The sequence below is a fragment of the Barbus barbus genome, assembly GCF_936440315.1.
Source record: "Barbus barbus genome assembly, chromosome: 3".
In the NCBI taxonomy this organism is placed as follows: domain Eukaryota; kingdom Metazoa; phylum Chordata; class Actinopteri; order Cypriniformes; family Cyprinidae; genus Barbus; species Barbus barbus.
In genome coordinates this window covers 25,474,593-25,502,098 of record NC_136731.1, presented here as the reverse complement: position 1 = coordinate 25,502,098, position 27,506 = coordinate 25,474,593, and the positions used below count along the sequence as shown (strand labels likewise).

General features: G+C 38.5%; 1 protein-coding gene across 1 annotated transcript in view; it reads right to left on the bottom strand.

Moving 5' to 3' along the window:
- LOC306848204 (G protein-activated inward rectifier potassium channel 1-like) overlaps positions 1-27,037 on the bottom strand; it is a 30,624-nt gene extending 3,587 nt beyond the window's left edge. Inside the window, exons 1-2 of the mRNA XM_079382606.1 lie at positions 26,086-27,037; positions 4,213-4,429 (exon numbers count right to left, since the gene is read on the bottom strand). Of these exons, the coding sequence (XP_079238732.1) occupies positions 4,213-4,429; positions 26,086-26,754 (886 nt within the window). The 5' untranslated portion in view covers positions 26,755-27,037. The remainder of the gene's footprint in view (positions 1-4,212; positions 4,430-26,085) is intronic.
- Between the last annotated feature and the right edge of the window lie 469 nt (positions 27,038-27,506).

Sequence of the window (27,506 nt, the reverse complement as noted above, 5' to 3'; positions counted from 1 at the left end):
CACATGAGCACAGGTTTTGTTGGCATGAACATCATTAGTGATATTCAATGTGTCAGAACTCTTGCTATTGTGATACTGTACAGTTATTTATTCATAATCAGGCCCAGGCTTTTGCAGTCTTTTAACAGTTTTAGCAATTATTATAAAAGAAAAATCTGCATATTTCCATTGAATGTAAAAATTATAAAATGCATTAAACTGGCCTTGGGTGTATTACATAAGCATCGAATTAGCCAAATATGTAATAGGCAAATATGCAAAGGCAGGGGATATGTAAAAAATCATCAGTGGCAGGTGTCTGCAGAGCTTCTGTGTGGGCCTGCTCATGATTAAATAATTATCATTAAATAGCCTACTAATTAGCAGCACCTAATATGAAACATGAACAAGCCTCAGTTTTCAAAAATGAAGGATGAAGATCACAACAACTCACTCTCTAAGAGCGTTTCTGCTGGCACTACATCATCCCATGTAATTAAACCAGTTTATGTGAAATTAATCATACTGAAAATCCCATATTTTGCTGCCAGAGTGATTGTGCTGAGCGGGAGCAATGGGGTGGCATGGCTTCATCTAAAGGCTTAAATGATGGATCAATGCTGGAAGAGGTTTTGCGAACGTATCAATGGCTTTACTGCAGTTCAGCTGAAAGTAGCTTTTTAAGCTCTCATTTAAAGCAAGCCAAATTTCAGTCTTCACAGTAAGACTCTTGATTGTGCAATACTCTGTCGGCATACATAATTAGAGTCTGTTTGTCGTCCCCTTTCGTCTGATCTATGATATTGATTAAATAAAGTCTCATGCTTCCCACTTTCACATATGCGTTTAGTCTATTTGACTAAATTGCACATATTTCTTTCTTTGTTGTTTCTTATTAGGGTTTACAAAGAGAAGATGCTAATTAAAATTAGACTTTTTAATTCTGTGAGCTGCAAATATTCATCCAAAGCCCTTAAAGTGATACAGAGCTGTTGCTTTGTCTTGTACCACTGTGTAAAATGATTAACTTGACATTTCTGTCTGTGTCCAGGGCTTCAGTGGATCAATAAGCACTTATGAGTACATGACAGGCCTCAGCTCTCGGTCAGCAGGGTGGTTAACTGTTTTAAATCACTATATGACCCATCACTGGCCTGACAAGAAATTAATTACTGAATGAAAGAGTGAATGAATAAATGGTTTACCAGGAGCCTTCCTCTAGTGTGCACTGATACGCTTGATAAGTGTGCGTGTAAGTGTGTGTGTGTCTATCACTGCTGTTACACCTGTAATAATGGGCATCACTGACACAGAGGCTATGTAATACCCTTCCTCGCTTTGTCTCCATCTCATATCATTTCCCGGAGAGAGCGAGAGTTCAAATTGAAAGGCCCTCTGCAAGTTGTTCCATTTTATCAGAGGTAATTTACAATGAAACAACTAATAACGCATGAAGCTGAATTAAATTTCCTGTTTTCTTCTGAAAGGTTAGATAGTGTGAAAGAACCAACAAAAATAATTCTAAATATATTAATAATTATTAATATATGGTTGCTTACTGTCTTTATATATTTATTTATTTATTTATTTTCCTTGTTAATACTTTGTTATTATTGCCCCTTTTATGCATTATTCTCAATATAAAAATGCAATAGAATTAAATATGTATTTCTTTAATTGAAATAAAGTTTAAATAAAAAAATAAAAAATTGGCTAATAACATATTTTATTTTTGTTAGCTGCCCAGACAATATTTATTTTGTTTAGTTTTTTTTAAAAGTAATAACTAAAATTGAAAAATTCAACTATAGAAATAAAACTGAAAAAAATAAATATCAAATAAACATAAATAAAAAATGAAAGCAAATTCAGCATATTAATAAATGCTAGTATAAATAAAAATACAATTGAAATGCTACCAAAATATCAATGTCGCTTACTAGCTCAAGTCAGAAGAACGAGATAATACCAACGTCCCAATGTGCATACTATCCACCCTAAATTCTATGTGATAGTAGTAATTTTCAATACTATTTAGGGCAGATAGGGTGGATAGTATGCACACTGGGACGCAGGGAATGTAAGGCAATGGTTCTCAAACCTGACCTGGAGTACCCCCAGTACTGCACATTTTGTATGTCTCCCTCATCTGTCACACCTGATTCAACTCATCAGCTCATTAGTGGAGACTACAAGACCTGAAGTGGGTGTGTCAGATATAGGAAGACATATAAAATGTGCAGTACTGGGGGTACTTCATGTTTTTATATTGAATTTTATGGTTAGATGAATCATATCATTTAGAAACGCAATTAATAGCATGCACCACTCCAATGATTTGAAGTGTCCTCCTTGTTGCAGAAACTGTGTCAGATGAGTTATGGATCAAAGTTATTACTTAGGGCAACTGTTCAAATCACCAACCCTAAATATGGCCACTTGGAATAGCGATGCTTAGAAAACACCAATAAAATTACAATGATAATCATATTTGATTGAAAGGGTGAGAATGAGACAGGAAAGGAAATTCTAACTATATTTCTGTTTAATTATACAGTGAAAAAGAATGCTAAAGAACGGCTCTCGCTTTCTCTTACTCTTACATCCTCAAAAGAAAATCCCATCCTGCCTTCTTCAGTTACTTAACTTCCTCACACTCTGCCTGCATAAAAGACACCAGGAACAGATCGAACTCGAGTGAGGTTTGCAGCTCATACATCAAACTGACAAGCATGTGACAAAAAATAAATAAATAAAAAATTATTATGCAGAAGGCGCTGCTAACAGCACAGGCCTGATAATGCAATGAGAGAGACACTCTTTCACAACCCACTCATCACCCCTACTGACCTGACTGTACCTACTGCATCCATTCAGACTGAGGGGTGTCAGGAAGAATACAGAGAAGTATTCACAGTTTACAAGGTAAAAACATACAAAGAAAGTATGAGAAAAGTGATATGTTCAATTAGATCTGATAAATGAAGATGAATGATGACAAATGAAGAATGAAGAAACAATTATTTTCTTAATTAGTAATTGTGTCATGTTTTCCATTAAAATCTTAACGTCATTAAAACAAGATAAATTTACTTGGGAAGCAAATTTGCATGAGACTTGTTCTCAGAGAATACATCTTGAACAAAATTAAATTGTCATTGGCACATTTGTTTTGTTTTTGTCAAAAAAAAAGTGTGAAAAGAAATCTTATATTCATCTTGTTTTTTAGGGAATATTTTTATTGTTTTATAACAATAATTAATAATTTGGTAACACTTTACAATAAGGCTCCGTTTGTTAACATTAGTTAAAAAGAACTTACAATATAAATGTTTAAAGCATTTATTAATACATTCTGTTATTTTAGGTGTGACTGCCATTCATTTCATACAGCAGAAAACTTGTAAATATACATGCAGACATATTTCAATTTCCGATGTCCGAAATTCTTACCACCATTGAGGATCTTATTTCCCATATATTGAATGAATGAATAAATGGTTGGATGAATGGATGAATGGATGAATGAATGAATAGGTAATTCAGACTTTTTATCTCATAATTCTTACTTCATATCTCAATTCTGAGCTTATAGGTTTTTAAAAGAATTGAGAATTGTGAGAGAAAAAAAACAAGTCATCAAGTGCAAGATAAAATCAATACAATAAAATCTATACTGATTCTGTCTTGAACTTGATTACCTTTTTTGGTAGAGTGTACAGACTCTTTCTACTTATTGGAATTTTGTATTTATTTATTTATTTTTTGGTCTACGTATCTCTTTTGGACTATTCTGAAGACACAGTGAGTTCCTGACTATTCTTCAAATAACAAAAATCGCTATTACATTTTTTATTCAGTGGAAGGGGGGAAAAAAGGAATTACAACTCAAATCTGAGGGAAAAAAGTCACAATTACCTTTTTATATTTCATTCTGTGGCAGAAACAAGAAAACAGAATTATGAGAAATTGTGAAATATAAAATTGGATTTTGAGATAAAAAGTCACTTTTTTAATTTGACTTCCATAAATATGATCCAACAATAAACAGTTGTATTTGGACCATATATGGACCATATTGTAAAGTGTTACTGATATTATTTACATGAAAACTTAAAAAAATGACTGCGCAAAATAACTGAAGGGATTCGAGCAACACTGTAAATAAACAATTGCGTTAAGCCAGATATTGTTCCAAAAGAAATGGAGATTGTAGTGAAAGATGCTACCCACCCGTTGTCTCTACAATGCCCTCCAAGATGACGACAATCTCAAACTGCTCGTTCATGAGCGAGCGTTGGGACAGGTCGAAGAAAGGGCTCTTGGGATTGATCTCGTGGCAGATGGTGAGGGGAGAGACCAGGAAGAGTTGGTCAGCGCCTGTTCCGAAGCCCACATCCAGTTCACACTGATCCAATGGCAGGAACTCGCCCTCCGGGGTCTGACGAGACTGGTGTGAGATAGTGAAGTCATCATCATCATAGCAGTCATCACATCAAAAACATCAATATCTGAGACAGATTACAGCAGGAAAAATCAATCTGAAAAAAAAGATAATCAAGGATGATGAGAAATGGAGATGGAAATAAGAAATTGAAAGAAGAATGTCAGCATGTATATTTACAATTTTTCTGCTGTATAGAGTTTATGGTAATCAGACCCAAAATAACAGAATATATTGAAATTGGGGGAAATATTCATGCCGTTTAGTGTGTGAGAGAAATATTCCTCTTTAGGCAAGTAGAGAGAGAGAGAGAGAGAGAGAGAGAGAGAGAGAGAGAGAGAGAGAGTGTTTGTGGCTGGCAAGGAGTGAATGGGGAATTCTGACAAGCATGAGTGCTCAGAACAGTGAAATAAAACACAGACGGAGCAAAGGAGGAGGCTGGGGTGAGATAAGAAAATGCCTACAAAGCACTGTATCAGCTATAATTTAAAAAAGAGTGAATCTTCAGAGAGCTAGTGAAATTTCAGAACGGATGATTTACAGGGCGATGTCAAACTGAAAAAGAGAAGGAAACTCCAGTGTGAGGATTATGTTTTTCTACACATGGGGTTTGGGTTTGTATGTGGAAAGGCAGAGGATGAAGCAGCACACGCTAATTTTCTTCTCAAAAATGTTGCTCTGAATACCAAGTGGGGGGGAAGCATTCTAACATTCAGCGAATGTCCTCTCACTTAAGTCTCCATATCATCCACTCTGTGCAGTGGTCTTACTGGAGCTGTTTAGGCTAGGAGCATCTCCAAAGGGCCCTACAGCTGTAGAACAGCCTCATGGGATGTAAACCAACAACCCTCTATAAATAGGCCCATTACTCAAAACACTGGAACTCAGTGGGGCATTAAAAGCTTCCACGTGGAATCATATTCCATGTAAACTACACAAAACTGGGGAAGAATTTTCAGTCTCTAAATACAGCCAAAGTGCATTAAGAGCTACAAAGATGAAAGGATGATAACTTAGAACTTAGAATTGTCATTTTATTCTTCCTTCTTTCTTCTTTTGAATAAACTTCCTAAATTAAATTATTATTATTAAATTTAAGTCATACAATTCAGTTTGATAACAAATAGAATACACGTTCATTTGCATTTATTTTGATTTAAAAATACAGTAAAAATAGTAAAATTGCAAATATTTCTACAGTCTAAAATAACTATTTTCTATTTTAATTTATTTTAATGTTTATTGCTATCTCTAAATAGAGCCAACGTGCATTAAGAGCTACAAAGGTGAAAGGATGATAACTAAGAATTTATAATTGTCATTTTATTCTTCCTTCTTTCTTCTCTTGATTAACCTTCCTGTAGTTTATACTGTTTTAACACTATTTTTAAGTATTTTTCATTTTTATTATTAAATTTAAGTCATACAATTCTGTATTATAACAAAACAGAATGCACATGTTCATCAAGGCTGCATTTATTTGATTAAAAAATACAATAAAAACAGTAAAATTGTGAAATGTTATTACAGGCTAAAATAACTATTTTCTACTTTAATGATAACACTTTAGAATAGGGAACAATTATTCACTATTAACTACGAATTTTCCCTCAATAAATTCCTAATTTGTTGCTTATTAATAGTTAGTAAGGTAGTTGTTAAGTTTAGTTATTGGGTAGGATTGGGGATGTAGAATAAGGTCATGTAGAATGAGGCATTAATATGTGCTTAATCACTACTAGTAAATGGCTAATATTCTAATAATATGCATGCTAATAAGCAACTAGTTAAGAGACCCTAAAATAAAGTGTTACCACTTTAATTTATTTTAATATGTAATTTATTCTTGTTATGGAAAAGCTGATTTTTCAGCAGTCATTCAGTGTTTCAGACTTTTGCAGCAGCACTAAATGTCTCCTCAACTCTCTATCAACCCACAAGGAACACTTCCACCGTGAAGTTGCATCACACCAACTACCTATATCCAGTGAATCCCTGCTCACACACACACAAACATCCCTGGCAAAAATCGACGTGTCACATGAACCTTCAGAAATCTGATATGCTGATTTGGTGCTCTATTATTATTTATTATTGGTACTCTATTAATAATGATTCTTCTTATTATTATCTTATTTTTTTTGTGAAAACTATGATACATTTTTTTTTCATGTTTCAATAAGTAGAAAGTTCCTTGAACATAATTTATTTGAAATATAAAACATTATTTTTTGTAACATTTTAAATGTCTTCACACTCATTTTTGAGCAATTTAATGCATCCTGGTCATCACAGGAAAAAAATATATTAAAATAGAATACCATTAAAAAAACTTCTAATTTTAGCAATATTTTGCAATATTATATACTGTTTTTACTGTATTTATGATCAAATAAATACAACCTTGATGAGTAAGAGACTTAATATTTAATAATGAATCTTAATAATAGTTGATATACTATATATATTTAAGCAGACATATTTGCATGTTTAGACATTACATAAACACAAATTAGCTAAAACGGCCCACCTTTGCTAACTGACTGTGAGATCTGTACATAGCTGATTCAAATCCAAATCTGATATCAGCTGATCAATAAACTGAAGCCAATATGGCGAGTAAGGTGAATATTTATTTAATATCATGTGAATCTATCGAGTTGCTAGGTGAGTTTGAACTCTGGTTGCAGGGAAGGCTTGCTGGACAGGACCTATCACTCCTACGTCCAGTGCGCCCAAGCAGAAAAATTTAATAGTTCTCATACAGACACAGTATGACATTTCTCTATCTCTCTCTTACCCCATTATTTTCTCCATCTCACTCTTATTGCTCCTTCTCTCTTTTGTACTTTCTCTTGCAAACACATTCTTGACAAGGCTAACAGTGAGGGAAATTTCACCACAAGACGACACACACAGATCAAACTCTGAAAATATGTCTAATTTTCATGGCAGTATATGATAGCAGCTGTGTTTTTGTTTTTTGTGCCAGAACCACTAGCCCTACATTGATCAGATGTACTGAATTGTCAATTGACTTGATTAAGGCTTTAATGTGGAATTGATCCAGTAACCAGTAAGGCTGGTTGATCCATTGATTGGTTATATTGATTGCAGCATGAAAAATGAACACATCAACAATTAAAAAAACTACATATTGAGTGTTAACTGTTATTTATTTGCTCAAAGGTGATATACAAGGTGATATTTTGATGTAAAACTTATTTTAACCTCGTACACAAACATACACATTTCTACACATACAGTAGATTCTGCTGTGCAAACATTTCCGCCTCAGAATGAGAGATCAAGAATATAAACATACTTTTGAAATCAGACCATCCCACACACACACACACACACACACAGATACACAACCTTCACCCACACAAAGGTTCTGGAGCAGCAGCACTAAATGTCTCCTCAACTCTCTATCAACCCACAAGGAACACTTCCACCGTGAAGTTGCATCACACCAACTACCTATATCCAGTAGTGAATCCCTGCTCACACACACACAAACATCCCTGCCAAAAATCGACGTGCCTACTGCTTTTTATTTAGCAGCTCTCCTGTCTTCCATCCCACACTATATCAGTCTAGCATTGACTGGTTTTGGGGAGTAAACGGCTCTCCCCAAAAAAGTAGTCATATTAACTTGACTATTTTTGTAGTAGTGTGTCAGTAACTAAGTTGCTTTAAAATATAGAAACATTTACAGTAAAAAAAACAAACAAACAAAAAAACAAACAACTACTTGCCAAGCAGTAACGAAGCAGTATGGCAAAAATTGTGTAATGTAATTAGTACTAGGAGGTACCATTCATTTTAGAGAAAATGCTGTTCTTTTCAACTTTCTATTCAACAAAGAATCCTGAAAAAGATATCAGTTTCCACAAAAAATATTAAGTTTGATAAAACAAAATTGATAAAACAAAAAGTTTCTTGAGCAGCAAATCAGCATATTAGAATGATTTCCGAAGAATCATGTGACAATGAAGACTGGAGTAATGATGCTGAAAATTCAGCTTACATGTTAATTATATGTTAAGATATTACATTAGAAAAAAGTTATTTTAAATTGTGATAATATTTCACAATATTATTGTTTTACTGTATACTTTAAATGCATTCGCGGTGAGCACAAGAGACTTCTTTAAAAAAACTTTTGAATGGCAGTGAACCTCTGCTTTTATGAAGTTAAATGTTACATTTTACCATGTTCTTAACATAGTAATTTGAGTGTCAGCTAATGTTTTTAACTTTTAATATAAAGTTGATCACCATTTTTTTGCAGCAGATAAGAATTACTCTGATTATGTAATCATTTTTGTTCAACATTACTATCAAAATAGTTTTACCATGAATATCTTGTTAGCTACAAGTTAGCCATCGCTATTACTTTGTGTTATTTTTTACTTTTATTTTTTAAAATGCTTTTTTTCCCTTTTTTAAAAAAAGTAATAGTTCATGCCAGAATGACACTTTTCGTCATTTATTCATCCTCATTCCAAACCAGTATGATTTCCTTTCTTCTGAGGTACACAAAGATATTTTGAAGAAACAGACCAAAATATTATATTATCGGCTTTAATGTTGTTTGTAAACAATTCAAATAAAGACATGTGGCTCCTACATTCACTTTCTTTCTTTCTTTTTCTTCCTTTCTTTCTGCAGATTTGGAATGACATGAAGGTAAGTATTGACAGAAATTCCATTTTTGGGAAGATTTTTGGAAATAGTTGTGGTCACACTTTATTTTAAGGTCCATTAACTAACTAGCCACGACTTTTGCCTCAGTAAACTCCTAATTACTGCTAATTAGTTATGTTTAGGTATGGATGTAGAATATGGTCATGTAGAATATGTGCTTTATAAGCTAAAATAAACAGCCACTATGCTATAATATGCATGCTAATAAGCATCTGATTAATCGTGAGAATTGTTCCCTATACTAAAGTGTTATCGTAGTTATTTCTCTAACAATAGCCTGGACAGGGTACTTCTGCCTACTAAAACATAATGCCATCTTTGCTATTTTTGGTCTGTTAGAAGGAGGATATTGATGCCCTGAGCTCTCCTTCCAATGTATTTTGAACACAAATGCTGGGGCAGAAAGATTATCACAACAATGAGAAACTAAAATATTTAAGAACATCACCTCCTTTTCAAACCTGTCAGCATTCCTTTGATTAATGCTCTGATGTTCAGATTCCTCCCGGTCATGTTACTAAAATACACAATGCATGAGACTCAAGCCATCATTGCCATACACATGATGTGGGGTTCATTGGGAGGTTTGTGGTATTGAGTATGAATGGGATTACACTATTTTCCAGCAGGCTGTTTTGAAGCACAAATGTTTTACTCCTGTCTCTTTAAGTTAAGCTTGAAAAGACAGATTACTGAGTTCAAGAAACAGACCAGCAAATCGTACACATCGTCTTTCCCACACATTTCAGGAAAATGCAGCTAAATACACACATTCACACCAAATCACAGTGGGTAGTGGTGATAATCTTAAACTGTTTAAGATGAGCGAGTTACTTAATTTGAATAAGATGTTAAGTGATGAGATGTTTGCATGGGTCTGATGAGCTCTAATGCTTACAACTAATGCTTAACGCTGACTGATGTCAAGCTAAAGGCTGTACTTGTCTTAATTCAGTATCCATTGGCTTTTAAGCCACACAGCTACACAGAGCCAAAGCAATCTTAAAAACAACACCTCTGTGATTGAAGTTAAAAAGCTATCATTCAAATGTGCCTGAACATTTATCTGTGTGTGTTTATGTGTGCCTTGTAGACTAAAGAGCTGCCAGATCAAACCTGTCATTCTTCGTCATATCCTACAGGAAAGAGAGGAGAGATAGAAAGGAGAGAGTCTTAAAGAAGAGGGAAAACAGGAGGAGGTGGATCGAAACCACTTCAGTCATGTTCATGGGTAAATAAAAGCTGGGATTTCACTCCTTTGCCTTCCTCTGACTCACAGTGGCTTTAACAGCAGAGCTTTGAGGAGGGGAGGGGTACTCAGAAGCAAATAGATGGGACTTTCACACCGTCAGCAGGATGATACTATAACCAAAATTAAACTCTAAGATAGAAATATATGATGTATTCAGTCTTCCAGTGTAAGATAGTCTTCAGTCTTTCAGAATAAGATAGGATTCAGCAGAATAACACATCTATTCTATTCTAATATATTGAACGCAACAGAATAGAGTAAAATATGATATTATATTTAATTCTGTTTTATGCAACACTGTAAAAATGATTTGATCAATAAATGCAGTCAACATATGTTTTCACACTACTTTAACACATTAAATTAATTTAACCAATTCCAATTTAATTTTTTAAGTTACAATACATAATTCAGCCCTTTTTTCAGTTTTAATATATTTTTAATTTGAAATGACTTGTAGAGCCAATTTGATTATACTTAAAAATGTAATGCAGCACCTGGATTTAAAGGGGTCATATTATGCTTTTTTAAAGATCATTATTTTGTGTATTTGGTGTAACAGAAAATGTTGACGTTTTATTGTTCAAAAAACACATTATTTTTCAAATACTGTACATTATTGTAGGTCCTCTATGCCCCGCCTCTCTTAAAAAGCTTTGTTTTCTACAGCTTTGAACCGACAAGCACAGTCTGTTCTGATTGGCCAACTGTCACAGTGCATTGTGATTGGCCGAACACCATAAGCGTAACGCCCCTTTCCACAATCGCAAACCTCAGCTTTCAAAATTATAGTAAAGAAAGACAGTTAATAATGTCCTTAGTTTTACCATCAGTTCAAGCCCGAGAGGGGAACAGAGTCGCGTGACAGACACAGTGATGAAGCTCATATGTGTTTGAACACAAGCCGCGATTGTGTGACCATCTCCCTCTATCTCTCTCTCACACAAACACACACAAGACGCGCAAAATTCCGCATTTAAACAGTCAATAGTAAATACTTAAACTAATAACAAAACATACGGTCTCTGATTCAGAAGCACCAGATTGTCAGAGCAAAGTCAGAATTACCTCCTCTCCTAGGTTCAGGAAACAGTCATCCATAAAATGCTTTTGCTTTCACCTAGAAACACACAGCTCCCTGTCATGGCTGCACCAACACTAACTGCAGTTAGCCTTCTTTCCTCGCGTCAACATTGCATTATGCAAATATTTCCACATCGTGACGTCAAGATGTGGGGGCGTGTTTGAACGAGTCCTTTTAGGGAGGCGTGGACGAGTCTTAACTTTGATAATGAATATATCTTTGGGTTTGAGACTTTAGTCTTTGCAACTTCAGGGATCTTATCTATGCACAATCAGCTTGTAACACTCCAAAGAGAAAGCAAAACTTGAAATCGCATCATATGACCCCTTTAAGTTTTCGAAGTAAATGGTTCATTTATTTACGTTGATGTTAAAATATTTGGGGTGGATTTTTGTAACATTTTAATTTGAATGTTTAAGTCTCTTTTGCTCACCAAGGTTTATTTGATGAGATATAGAGTAAAACACTAATATTGTGAACTATTATCACAATTAACTTTTTTTTATTTTAATATCGAAAACGAAAACGAAAAAAGTTTTTCTACTTTATTAATTTATTTATATATTTATTGTGGAAACCATGATATACAGTGCCCTCCAAAAGTATTGGAACAGTAAAGACAAAATTGCTCTGTTGGCTGTGGAGTCAAGACATTTGCAAATATGATTAAAAGATGAATATGAGACAAAACTACAGAATGTCACATTTTATTATTAGCCGTTTCAACACATACATGTTTTACCAAATAAAAAGAACAGCACTTTTAGAGTTCATCCCACTCATTGATGTGAGCATAAGTATTGGGACAGTTGAACATAAGGCAGATATAAAAGATTAAAAGCTATTATTTAGTTGCAGATCCCTTGCACACAATCACAGCAGTGAGTCTGTGACCCATAGACATCACCAGACTCTTGGTCTCATCCTTTGAAATGCTTTTCCCAGCCTTTAATGCAGCCAATTCCATTTGTTGCTTGTTTTGGGGAGTTTCTGCCTTTACTCTCTTCTTCAGCTGGTGAAATTCATGTTCAAACGGATTAAATCTGGAGATTGACAATCTAAGACTTTCCATTTCTTTGCCCTTATAAATTCCTTGACTGAACTGGCAGGGTGTTTTGGGGTAATTGTCCTGATGCAATATGAAGCACTTCCCAATTAATCTGATGGCATTTTCTTGAATATTGGTAGGTAAGATGGTTTTGTACCCTTCCAAATTCATTCTGCTACTGTCATCATACATTAAGTCATCAGTAAAGTTGAGAGGGTCTGTTCCAGAGGCAGCCATGCATGCCCATGCCATGACACCACCTCCACCATGCTTTACAGATGAGGCTGTATGCTTGGGATCATTTGCAGTTCCCTTTTTTTCTCCACATTTTTGCTTTCCCATCACTTAGATAAAGGTCTCACCGGTCCATAAACACAGTTCCAAAACTCTTCTGGCTCACCTTTGTGCTTTTTTGCAAACTCTAATCTTGCCTTTCTATTTTTGGTGCTGCTCAGAGGTTTGCATCTTGCTGTGTAGCATCTGCAATTCTGTGTCAAAGTCTCCTGAGGACAGTAGAGCAGTTCTCCTGAGGACAGTAGATATGACTACAACATGGTGGCGCGCACAGACGCAGCGGCTTCTCTCGTAAGTCACAATGTTTTTGTACATATTCGTCACGTCTACCTGTCTCTAAGCGCACATACAGTCGTGAGTTTCTGCTCGATGTCGGCAGAATCACATTTTTAAGAGTTAAACTCAGCGCACGCCGAAGAGCTGTGGGACCTCGGTCTGCTCCGAAGGCCTACTCCATCACCGACCCCCACTACTGCATCTCGCCCACAGCGGAGGCGCTACAAGCGGCGTGAGAGGAAGCAGAAGAGGGGTAAGCGTGGAGGTATCCGAGCTAGGCTAGCGGCCAACCCACACAAGCCAGCTATCCCCACCATCGTACTGGCGAACGTACGCACTTTGGACAATAAACTGGACTACATCCGACTACTTCGCTCTACTCAGAGGACTGTAAGAGACTTTTTTTTTTTTGTGTTTACAGAAACATGGCTTAACAACAGCGTACCGGACTGCGCCATACAGCTCGACCAGCTAACATGCTATCGAGCTGACAGAGCTCTCGTCGAGGGAGGTAAGATCCGCGGCGGCGGGCTTTGTGTTTACATCAATGATGCATGGTGCCGCGACGCTGTTGTAGTCTGCAAACACTGCTCACCCTTGGTGGAGTTTATGATTATTAAGTGCCGGCCGTTCTATCTACCGAGGGAATATACAGCCATACTGCTCGTTGCTGTATACATCCCTCCCAGCTCCAACAACAACAACAGGAGTGAGCCACTAAATGATCTGTACCAGCACACCAGTGAGCAGCAGACAGCCCACCCAGATGCTTTTCTCATCTTGGCTGGGGATTTCAACCACGCAGACTTAAGGAGTGTGTTCCCAAAAATACACCAACACATAGACTTTCCAACAAGGGGAAAAAATACTCTGGACTTTGTTTACACCACCCAGAGAGGAGCTTACAAGGCCCTCCCCTTCCCACCTCGGAGCCTCAGACCACATCACTGTCATGCTAATGCCTGCATACAGACCGCTCGTTAAAGCCATCAAACCAATACACAAACAGATACAAGTGTGGCCGGAAGGGTCGTCAGAGGCACTTCAAGACTGTTTTGACACCACTGACTGGAATATGTTTAAACAGGCTGCCACATACAATAACACTACAGACCTCCAAGAGTACTCAGAGACTGTCACTGCCTACATCACCAAGTGCATTGATGATGTAACGGTCACAAAGTCCATCACTGTCAGGGCCAACCAGAAGCCGTGGCTGACAGGGGAGGTCTACAGACTTCTGAAGGCTCGGAACGCTGCCTTTAGAGCTGGAGATGAGGAGGGCCTGAAGACAGCTAGCGCCAACCTTTCCTGCGGCATCAGAGAGGCCAAGAGACGGTACTCCAGGAGGATAGCTCATCGTTTCAGCGACAGCAGAGACACTCGGAGCCTGTGGCAGGGGATACAGACCATTACGGACTACAAGCCCCCACCACAGACCTGTGACAGCACCATCCCCTGCTGAACGAGCTGAATGCCTTCTTTGCTCGCTTTGAGGCACAAAACAGCACCACTGCACAGAAGACTCCACCTCCTCCCGGCGACCAGGTGATGACGCTGTCCCTGGCCAGTGTGAGAAGATCCCTCAGAAGGATCAATGCACGCAAAGCTCCGGGTCCTGACAACATTCCTGGGCGTGTACTGAGAGACTGTGCAGTGGAACTCAGTGAAGTCTTCACAGACATTTTCAACATCTCGCTAAATCAGGCCGTTGTCCCCACATGCTTCAAAGCTACCACCATCATTCCAGTCCCGAAGAAGTCATCTCCATCCTGCTTTAATGACTACCGTCCAATAGCACTCACTCCTATTCTCATCAAGTGCTTTAAACGGCTAGTCATGCACCACATCAAGTCTGTCCTCCCCCCCTCCCTGGACCCCTTCCAGTTTGCATATAGGTCCAACCGCTCGACCGATGATGCCATCGCCAGTGCCCTCCACCCAGCCCTCACACATCTGGACAAAAAAGACTCATATGTCAGGATGCTGTTCGTAGACTTCAGTTCAGCATTCAACACAATCATCCCTCAACAGCTCACTCACAAACTGGTCCAGCTGGGGCTCAACACCTCTCTGTGCAACTGGCTGTTGGACTTCCTGACCGGGAGACCTCAGGCAGTATGGGTCGGCATTAACACATCCAGCACCATCACACTGAACACTGGGGCCCCCCAAGGATGTGTGCTGAGCCCCCTCCTCTTCACTCTGCTGACCCACGACTGCACACCGTCACACAACTCCAACCTTTTCATTAAGTTTGCGGATGACATGACTGTGGTGGCTCTCATTAGCAACAGAGATGAGACAAACTACAGGAGCGAGGTGAGCCGCCTGGCCGGGTGGTGCAGTGACAACAATCTCTCTCTGAATGTGGAGAAGACGAAGGAGATTGCTGTTGACTTCAGGAGAGTACACACTCAGCATGCCCCTCTGACCATCAATGGCGCGACTGTGGAGAGAGTGAGCAGCACCAAGTTCCTGGGTGTGCACATCACAGAGGACCTCTCCTGGACTAACAACACTGTAGCACTGGCCAAGAAAGCATAGCAACGTCTCTACTTCCTCCGCAAACTTAGAAGAGCCAGAGCCCCGGCCTCCATCACGTGCACCTTCTACAGAGGCACCATTGAGAGCATCCTAACTAGCTGCATCTCTGTGTGGTATGGCGCTTGCAACGCATCCTGCCGCAAGTCACTTCAACGCATAGTGAGAGCAGCTGAGAAGATCGTTGGTGTCTCTCTCCCCTCCCTCCAGGACATCTACAGCACCCGTCTCACCCGCAAAGCCCTCCGCTTTGCAGATGATCCCACCCACCCGACACACAGCTTCTTCATTCTGCTGCCTTCAGGGAGGAGACTGCGGAGTCTCCAGGTGAGGACCAGCAGACTGAAGGACAGCTTCATACATCAGGCTGTCAGGAAGCTGAACTCCCTCCCGTCCTTGCCCCCCCCCCCCCCATTTAACTGGTTTGCACTCTATCTGCCATGTGCCTTATGCCACTTTATCTATCTCTTTCTTTATTTTTCTACAATGTCCTCATTTGTATATCTGTATAGTTGTATGTACATATGTTTAAACTGTATTTATCTGTATTTGAACGTCTACTGTCAGTGTTTTAAATGTTAACTGTATGCACCAAGGGTCTGAGAGTAACGCAATTTCAATTCTCTGTATGTATGTATGTACATGTGGAAGAATTGACAATAAAGCAGACTTGACTTGACTTGACTTGACTAGATTGTCAGAGCATCACCCCAGCTTTCTGGAAGCTGTTTTTTACAGACACGTCTTTTAGGGTTCATTTTCACAGCTTTTATGATTTGTCTGTCATCGACTACTGGTTTTCTCAGCTGATCAGGTCATTGTTGGTTGTTGGTGGTTTCCAAACTCTTGACTTCTCCATACCCTTTATTTTTGCTAGAGCTCTAATTGACTTCCTCTTTTCTTTTAGCATCCAAATTGCTTGCTTTTCTCTCAAAGTCAGCTCCCTCATCTTCATCCTGGTTTGTGTGTGTCATCATCAAATGCAAGATTCAGAAAGCAGAAGTAATGGATATAACTGATACGACACATTCCCTGCTTTTAATATCTGAAGAATTAATGCAACAGGACACAGCTGATCACTTAGAAAGACCTGTGAGGCAACTGTTCCAAAACTTATGCTCACATCAGATAGGGGGATGAAACTCTAAAAGTGCTGAACTTCTTAGCTGGTAAAACATCTGTGTTGAATCACCCAATAATAAAATGTGACATTCTGTAGTTTTGTCTCATATTCATCTTTTAAGCATATTTGTAAATGTCTTGACTCCACAGCAAACAAAGCAATTTGTCTTTACTGTTCCAATACTTTTGGAGGGCACTGTATATATTTTTTTCAGGATTCTTAGATGAACAAAGTTTAAAAGAACAGCATATTATTTGAAAAACAATCTTCTGAAATTCAAGATTCAAGATTCAAGAGTTTTTATTTGTCACATACACAATTATACAGAGTATAACCAGCAGTGAAATGTAGGTCAGGTCCGCTCCAAGGACAGTGCAATTATAAAGTATACAAATATTAAGAAAAATAAAAGTAGAAAAAATAAAATAAAAGAATAAAATAAAATAAAATAAAAGATAAGATAAGATAAAAAATATAAATATAAATGTGCAGGTCAGTATGTTGTTGACTTAAATAGTAATAAGAGGAATGTGCAAAAATAATGTGCAAAAAAGTTGTACAGGGTATTTAAATAGCAGCAATATGAGGTAGAGAAAAATTATGAATAGCTTATTGATATATGATATTTACATGGAGAAAAATTATGAATAGCTTATTGATATATGATATTTACATGGAGAAAAATTATGAATATCTTATTGATATGGTGATATTTACATGGAGTCAAGTTATGTTATGACACAGAGTTAGAGTTTAGGAGCCTGATGGCCTGGGGGAAGAAGCTCCTCCTAAGCCTCTCAGTTTTTGCCATCAGGCTACGGAAGCGCTTACCAGATGGAAGCAAAGTGAATAGACGGTTACCAGGGTGATTTGAGTCCTTGAAGATTTTAACAGCTCTATTTTTGCAGCGTTTGAGGTAGATGTCCTGCAGAGAGGGGAGAGCAGACCCTGAGATGCGCTCAGCTAAGCGCACAACTCTCTGTAGTGCTTTGCAGTCCTGATTGGAGCTGTTTCCATACCACACTGAGATGCACTGAGTCAATACACTTTCTATGGTCCCTGAATAGAAAGTTTTCAGGATTGCTGGTGAGACCCTGAATTTCCTCAGCTGACGCAGATGGTACAGTCTTTGCCTGGCTTTCTTAACCTGTGTTTGGATGTGTGTAGTCCAAGTCAGGTTCTCGGAGATGTTTACACCGAGGTACTTGAAGCTACTCACCCTCTCCACAGGGGTCCCACTGATCATAAGAGGAGTGTAGGGCTGCTGCTGTCTCTTCCTAAAGTCCATGATCAGCTCTTTAGTTTTGCTCACATTCAGAGAGAGACAGTTGTCCTGGCGCCATGATGTGAGACTCTCTACCTCATCCAAGTATGCGGTCTCATCATTGTTGGAGATGAGGCCCAGAACCACAGTGTCATCAGCGAATTTGACAATAGATGTGGAGCTGTGAGAGGACACGCAGTCATGCGTGTAGAGAGAGTAGAGCAGGGGACTCAGGACACAGCCCTGTGGGGCACCTACTGTATGTTCAGAGTGATGGAGTTTGAGGTGAACTGGCCAACTTTCACCATTTGAGGTCTGCCGGTGAGGAAGTCTTGAATCCAGTCACAGAGTGAGGAGTTTAGGCCGAGGTCTGTGAGTTTAGATGCCAGCTTGATGGGGACTATAGTGTTGAAAGCTGAGCTATAATCAATGAATAGCAGCCTTACATAATTCCCATTGTTGCTGTCCATGTGTGTGAGGGAAGAGTGGAGGACGTGAGAAATGGCATCGTCCGTGGATCTGTTTGGGCGATGAAACTGAAGAGGGTCCAGAGTATCAGGTATGGAGGAGCAAATGTGGCTCTTTACAAGTCTCTCAAAAACCTTCATGACTATAGATGTGAGGGCAAGATGTGACTCTCTTTAGCGCCCTCCGAACCTCATCCTCCGACACGGTGATTACAGGATCATCACTGCTCTGCCTGCTGCTTCCTGATGCGCTGGTCGGCAGAGACGCGCCGCCGCCGTTGCAATTGAAGCGGCCGTAGAAGATGTTTATCTCGTCGGCCAGCAACGGATCTGCTCTCACCTCTGCGGAGGATTTGTTTCCGAAGTTACAGATGGTCCTCAGTCCCTGCCACATCCGTCGTTGAGCTGGAAATGAGACTCAATTCTCTCTCTGTATCTGTGTTTGGCGGCTCATATTGCGTGTCGGAGAGCATAGCACGATGCTTTGTACTCGCTCGTATTCCCAGACAGAAGAGCCTCATTGTAAGCGGCAGTGTGTGTGTTAACTGCAGCACGGATTGTTCTGTCCACCCACGGTTTCTGATTGGAGAATGTCCTTATCGTTATTGTTTCTGTAGCTTGCTCAGTTAGCGTGTTTACAAAGCTTGATGCTACATCCGTGAACTCGCTGACGTCAGAAGAACTCGCCCGGAACATGTCCCTGTCGACGTCATCAAGCGCCGCCTGCAGCATTGTCTCTGAGTGGGAGGACCAGCGCGTCACTACTCTCTGCACCGGAGGATCCTGAATGAGCCTTTGTTTATATCCCAGTGTTAGGAAAATGGCGGTATGGTCCGATTTGTCAAAAGCCGGTAGTGAGCAGGCTTTGTAGGCATCCTTGAACTGAGTGTAGCAATGATCCAGTGTGTTTGGTCCTCTAGTTGGACAGGATACGTGTTGATGGAAGTTCGGCATGACCTGCCTGAGGTTGGCTTTGTTAAAGTCCCCCGTGATGATAAAGGCAGCATCAGGATGTTTGTTAATGTAGCCGCTGAGCACATCGTGAAGCTTAGACAAAGCCAAGCCGGTGTCTGCTTGTGGTGGAATGTACACAGCAGTAACAATGATCGATGAGAACTCCCGGGGTAGATAAAATGGACGGCAAATAATGGAAAGATGTTCCAGATGAGGCGAGCAGGAACGTGACAGAATGGAGATATTCCTGGGATCACACCATTTCTTGTTGATCATGAAACATACTCCTCCACCCCTGGATTTACCGGCCTCTGCTGTTCTGTCCGTCCGAAAGAGAAGTTATCACTCGGCATTACAGCAGTGTCCGGGACCGAGGACGAAAGCCACGTTTCTGACAAACAAAGAATGTTACAGTCCCTTATGTCCCGTTGGAAACTAATCCTGGCTCTAAGATCGTCCATCTTATTCTCCAAGGATTGAACATTAGCGAGGAGAATGCTTGGAAGAGGAGGACTGTGAGCCCTTTTCCTGAGTCTGACTCGAATTCCAGCGCGCTTCCCGCGGTTTTTCTTGATCCGTCGCCTCGGGGGGTTATTGTTTATCTCCGCGTTCCGAAGAATCTCCAGAGGCCACACAGGTTTCGTGGATAAAGTGTCCTTAAACAGGTTGGTGTAGCGGTTTCCAATGTCCAAAAGTGTTTCTATGTTGTAGGTGATCAGTGCCGACGTGAAATGTGTAAAAAGAGAAAGTAAAAGTAAGTAAAAAAGAAAGTTAAAGCAAAATCTCAGCGGAGCGACCCGAACGGCGTCCGAACACAGCGGCGCCATCTTGTCAGTGACAAGACAAATAACATGCTGTCCACCTCACATTTCCTGCATCACTGCCAGCCCTGCAACACACATACACACACACAACACAACACACCAAAGCATACATATTCATACAAAGGCATAAATAGGTCCCAGCATGTCTGTGTCCTATGAACATACATTCAAGCGGTTTGAGGTTATGTGCATGAACCTTATAAATAATTCTAAACCTTTTCTTTCATGTCAAACATACTGCCAAGCATAAACACACACACACTAATTGAAAATAGACCTTTATGCTCACAAAAGAGAGCAACACATAAGCACATAACGACCTTTACACACTACACACCCACACAGTCAACCTGAGTCAAAGCCTGTCTCCTGTAATCGAATTATCAGCAATTAACTCATTCATCACAGTGCACATGTGACTATCTCCACAACAGCAAACATCTGTTCTCGCTGCACAATTAGCGCTTTGTTATCATCACGATCATTGTGTGTGTGTGTGTGTGTGTGTGTTTAGATAAGAATATTCAGTCGTACAATGTAAATGGGTTTTCTCTCTGGGTAATCACATCACCTCAAATGTGAGAATGAATGGGTGCAAATCTGTGTGTGCAGAAGGGGCATTTCCTAAGAAGGCAAAAAAATGAGGTTTTGCTCATGTAAATTAAGGGTGCACACTCACCTTCGATTAGTATTAACAGATAAAAGCTACACAAAATGCTTTTACTGCATATTTTTTATATTTGTACTATTCATTATAGTTATTACTTCTGGAGCCACATAAAAATGTAAAAACATAATGTGTCTGTTTCATAATTGTATAGAATTGAGTATTTCAATAATTTAACAACACGTACATGCTCACGGTTTTCTAATGGTGGTTAATGATCACATGACATGCAGATTAACAAATAAAATGGTTTGTCTTTGTTTAGTAAGTGTTTCTTTTTTCATTTATGTTTTACATTTTTAAGTGTTATTATTAGGTTTTCATCAGCTCGTAAACAGTTCTTTCATGAACTAGTCTGGGAAACCCTGACTTAAATAGTATTCTAATATTCTATTCTATCTTGTGATACTCTCAAGTGTCTATTGCATTTAATTAGTCTATTCTATTCTATCTTGTGATAATCTCAAGTGTCTATTGCATTTAATTAGTCTATTCTATTCTATCTTGTGATAATCTCAAGTGTCTATTGCATTTAATTACTCTATTCTATTCTATTCTATTCTTGTGACAATCTAAAGTGTCTATTGCATTTATTTATTCTAATTCTTGTGATACTCTCAAATGTCTACTGCATTTGTTCTATTCTATTCTATTCTATTCTATTCTTGTGATAATCTCAAGTGTCTATCACATTTAATTACTCTATTCTATTCTATTCTATTCTATTCATATTGTGGTACTCTCGCGTGTCCAATGTCCTCTCATCTTGCTCATGTTTCCTTGCTCAGCTCACCCAGACCTTCACACAAGACAGAGAGATATTCATTGTTCCTCATTTCTACCATGTTGCATTAGAATGCTCTTGTGTCTTCCTGAAACAGAAGGCTGAATTCTATCTCGGTCTCCCACTCTTTCCCAACTCATGTCTTGTATTTTCTCTTTTTTTGTCCCTTATGATAACGATCTTTGTCTCCTTTAATCTTTCTGCTCTTTTCATCTGTCCTTTTTTCTCTTCTCTCTACCCTCTCTATGTATTCTCTGTTCAATCAATTCACAAACAATAGAGACAGTGACTCAGAACTGGAATTAGGTGAGAGGATGGTTATAGTGGACTGTTATAGAAACTGAAGATACAATAAAAGATGGAAAAAATTAATATGGCAATGCCTCTTTCAAATTGGAGGACACGGAAAGACAGCAATAAGCAATAGAACAAGCAAAAAGTATTACAGGGATAGGTAATTCTGTCATTATTTTACATAAAATATAGCATAATGTTTTCAATGGCATGAGAGTGAGTAAAGAGAATTTTTAAGTGGACTCTTCCTTTAAAAGAGAATTTAGGGTTAGTGCTATGTCTCTATGTTTGCATATTAGAGAGAATATAAGATGAACCGTGAGAGGGTCCGTCTGGTATGACCGTTTCTAGTGTGTTATTTGCATCTCCAGTGAATGATGTACAACAAGTACACACACACAAAACACCACACCATACATGTCTTGCATCTAATGTAAATCTTCATGTTCAATTATAACATTTAAGCATGTCCCTTTAAGTGTGCATCTCACAGTTGAAATTATAAATGCATGATCAATATTATCAAAGCACAATTGAAATGTTTCTGCTTTGTTTATCTGGCTTGATGAAACATGATCTGACAAAAGGTGACTGGGAATGACTGAGACTGTGTGTGAGCGTGTGTGGGCGACTGAATATAAATGGACTGGATATGCCGGCTTTAACAAAAAAATTGGCAGGATGGAAAAAGAGAGAGAAAGAGAGAGAGAGAGAGAGAGAGAGCTGGTTTGTATGTGATTAAAACACAGAAAGCAATGCCAGCTTAGATAGGTATATGTTAAGTGCTCTTAAGTGTCAAGTAGCCTCCTTCAGCAGTTAAACACAGTTATAGGCAAGCCCCTCTAGTGCACATTCAGCTAGATTGTTATTTTATATATATATATATTTATTTATTTATTTATTTATAATATAAAATTATATAAATTTATATTATTTGAATAGAATAGTAGTCCAGGCACAAATAGCATGCATATATTATTTTATATTATATTATGGATTTGTGTATTATATTTGTTCTGTAACCACTTCTTTTCTACAATTGTTCTGAGAACTATGGAGGTTATTTCTGTATTCATATTCCACATCTTCGGTGCTCTGGCTGTGGGATCTTTAAAGATGAAAAAAACAAAAAACTCTTGGCTGCTTAAATAGCCCTGAAGCACAAGGAAAAACTACTGATGAGAAAAGATTTAGGGTTATATGAGAGAAAGAGATTTCTTCTTTCCAATTTATGTTCACATTTCATCACTCTCTTCTTTTTATTGAGTCAGTTTTCTGCTTCTTTTACTTCCAATAAATCCAATTCTCTTTCTCTCACTGTCTATTTTGTTTGTGTTCCCTGATTCCGTCCCAACCTTATTCCATTATGGGAAAACCTTACACTGTCCCTCACTAACTTACTCTGCCTTCCTTGTTTATGCTCTATTCCCCTTGCTCTTCTCTCATGGAGAGAAAAACTTCAGCATAGCTTATACTGACAGTCTGCTTCATTAAGTCAGACGCCATTGACCAAAGACTCGTAATCAATCACAGCATTCACTTGGCACTAGATAATTAGTGTGAGCTCTGCAAAATATTTTTGGAGTGGGACTGAAAGGTCATCCATCCGTATCTTTGAAGAATATTCACCGGATTTAACTCTATAATTGTTCTGTAGGCTGAGATCAGTTATTATACTGGATAGATTCAGATGATCAGACAATTTTAAAGCATATGGGCCATAAAAGGTCAGTTCTATTACTCTGACCTCTTTGTTCACCTTATCAGCAACCTTTGACTGACAGTCTTATTCATCAGTTTCTAGGAGGAATTCCTATTGTGTGAGTGTGTTGTCCTTGTGTCAACTTTTCATGCCTTATTCATTTCATTTTAAGCCTTTCCGTTGACCGAGCTGATATGGAACAGCAGACACACTCACACAGTAGCATCAAAGAGCAGTGTAAAAACGCATAGGATGTTTCTACTAGAGCTGTTATGTAAGCATCTTCTTCTAGAAAAAATCTTCCATTGACAAGAGCAACTCCTCTCCCCCTCAGAATATATTTTGTACAACTCTAGCAGTGGTCTCACGTGCACTTCTATAAATTATTCTACTACATTTTCTAAGGCTCTGAAAGTTATTTCCTGAGGCTGTAAGCCACAAAAAGTCCTCCTTCACAAGTGTGCAAATGCAAATTTTCTGGCATCTCTCTGGCTGTGACCTCAGCTCCCAGAGGAGTCTTAGAGAGGTTTATGAGCTCAAAACCCAGAGACATTGTCTTTTCTCTTTGCACTTTGGAACAAACCCTCTAAAACCGAGAGAAATTTCGCTGACTTGGAACCGCCTTCCAATTAGCGAGCAGGTCGGGTTAAATGTCACTGGTTATGAGTGACAGATGTTGGACACAATTAGCCATCTGTAAAACTCTCTTATCTGAGCCTTTTGTCAATGGAGTCTCATCTTGTTCAGCTGTGACGATGGCTGTCCATGTCGAGATTACAATAATAAAATTTCAAGCCTTTTCATGTAACTGGTAATCAGTTGTGAAAGGTGTACCCACACGTCTCGAATTCTCAGCTGTACTGACTTTCTGCTAAATCACATTTCACAGGTCCCTTGATTGTCACTTATTCTGAAAAATGTTTGCTCGGTATGCTTTCTGTGAAAGACGACAGCACATTTCTGAGGAAAAATTCAAATATGAAAAAATATTCAAATATACTACCATTCCAGAGAAACTCAATATCAATGATTAAAATTAAAAAGTTACTATTTTAATCATTTAACTTGTTGGCACATTATTGATTTCAACAATGCAAAATATTATTAAATTATATGCAAGAATAATCCTCTTTTCCTGGTAAAAAGAAAAGCAAATAATAACTTTCTGAAATTATAATTATTTTCTGATATTTCTGAAGTTCAATGCTTTACACAAAATGAAAAAACATATTGCCAGCTTGGTGTAAATATATGAATTTCCACAACTGACGCACATTCTGTTTAAGGTTTAATGCTGCCTCACCACTTACCCGTGTTAAATATTTTTCATAGACAAACTTTGCTATAGTGAAGCACCACTAAAGCTCACTGAATTTCTGACAATCAAAAGGGATTCCCTTACCTACAACACATACCATATTTAAATATAGCAAAATACACATAACTCTTAAAAAAAGAGATAAATAAATAAGCTAGATAAAACTTAATGATACAACACTGCTAAATAGCTAAAGAGTAATAAAGTAAAATAAAAATAATACAAATAAATAAACTGCAGCATAGCCTATTTATGTGCATACTGACAGCAACAACAACATTAAAAGTGAATAGTAGGATTAATAACTAGGAGGTCTTAGTATTGCATCTTGGCACATAAAAAAAAACAATGAATGAATGAATGAATGAATAGAAATGTAAAGGAATGGTTCTTAAACAGCTTGGTGATTTAAACACAAGCAACAATTTGTTGAACATACAGTGTAAAAATTTAAGTAATTTTATAATAAATTAGTAAAATCCTGTTGGTTGGTTAACTGTAAGTCACTACCATATCAAACGCATCATATTACAGTAAAATATTGTCACAAATGTTTTATAAATAAAAAATATAAAAGCACATTATTTTAATTCCCAGCCTTAAAATTTAAATTTGTTCTGCATTATATTGGAGAATTTTGTGTTACTAATGGTATTTTGCATGCTGTCTTCAGGCTACCTAGTAGGCCTACTGGTAGTACATTTTGGGATATTTAGATATAAATAGGTTGGAATTGACATTATACAGGCTATTTTAATGACCAAATGGAACTGTGGAATAGGCTATACAGTCACCACAATACAATCTCGTAATGTTCTGTAAGCTGCCAGCTTTATAGGCTAAATGTAGCCTACTATTTTTGCAGTCAAATGGCTGAGGTTAAAGAAAATTATAATATGATTAAAAAAAAAACGAGTGAAAATATCCTAAGTCTAAACTAGTGCCTTTCTTAAAAATTTGTTATTTGCACTCTTTGTGTTTGGTTGTGTTTTGTGTAATAATTAGATGTATTAAAGGCCAAGTAGAGCTGTAGGTGTGCAGTGTGTGTTTTCACCTTTATGAGTTTACACCTGATTTGCGCGGACACCATATGGCTGTTCCTCAGATTGCCCACGCGGAACATTAAGCAGAGTTTTCCGTCTCGCTGTGAGATCACCGCGTCCTGACTGAACATGAGCGTCTCCGCGCGCTTCTTGGGCTGGGACATCTTAATGAACATACAGCCGATGAGGAACGCGTCTACTATGGAGCCCAGCAGAGACTGGAACAGAAACAGGATGATGCCCTCAGGGCACTTCTCAGTTATATAGCGGTAACCGTAGCCAATGGTCGCCTCGGTTTCAATGAAAAAGAGAAACGCCGAAGGGAAGTTGTAAACATTGGCGACGCACGGAGTGTACGAAGCGTCATGGCCATGATTCAAGTCCCCTCTTATATACGCGATGATCCACCACATCGAGGCCATGACCAGCCAGGCGATGGTGTAGGTGAGGGTGAAAATGAGAAGGTTCCAGCGCCACTTCAAGTCCACCAGCGTGGTGAACAGGTCAGATAAATAGCGGCTGGTCTCTCCGCCGAGATTCCCGTGCTGGACGTTGCAGCGTCCGTTCTTGTCCACGAAGCGCTGGCGCTTCTTCTTCACCGGCGCGCTCGGGAAAGTCGCGCCTCTGTTCGTGTTCACCACCTGGTAGTCCTCTCCAAATTTACGCCTTAGCGCTGCCATAACTTCAGCGCATTTGGGAGTTTATTATCTTTAAAATATAAAAAGGAAACTTACTTTCTCTGTAGCATGGCTTCGGTGCCTTTGCACTTTCAAAAGTAGATGACAAAAGCTCGCGAGGCAGGACAAGGTCTCTCTGCCAACTTTTTTTTTCTTGTGTAAATCTGGACTGTAAATGTAGTCCGGAAGACGCGTGTCAGTTTACTGTAGGATCTCTGAACTAGTCTCTCTTCTTCTCTGGATGTCCGTGTGAAATGCACGGGTTGTGTTGTCTGTGCTCCTCTGCACATAATATGGCATGAACAGGAGAATAAGAGAGAAAGAGAGTGGGTGGGAGGAGGGGGGCTTGGGTGAGCGAAATACTATTTTCTACACTGGAAAAGATTCTTGTGTGTGTGTGGGTGTTGTGTGTTCCCCGGCATTGGGAAGAAGACTGGATTTCCAGTTCAATGTTGAAATCAATATCCGCTACTCAGTCGACTACTTTGGTGTCCTGTTAAAGCGGACAGATTATTTTATATTGTCATGTTAGTATTAATATTAAAAGTGTCTTTTTCTGTGATTAAAGCCAAAAATAAAATCATAATTTCCTTTCAAAGCTGAACGTTATTCCGCAGTCAATTAATCATACTAACAGCGCCATCTGCTGACTGAGATGCGTGAGTACACCATTCACTGAAACAAACTATAGCTTTTAATTCATTCGTTCATTCATTCATTCATTCATTCATTCATTCATTCATTCATTCATTCAT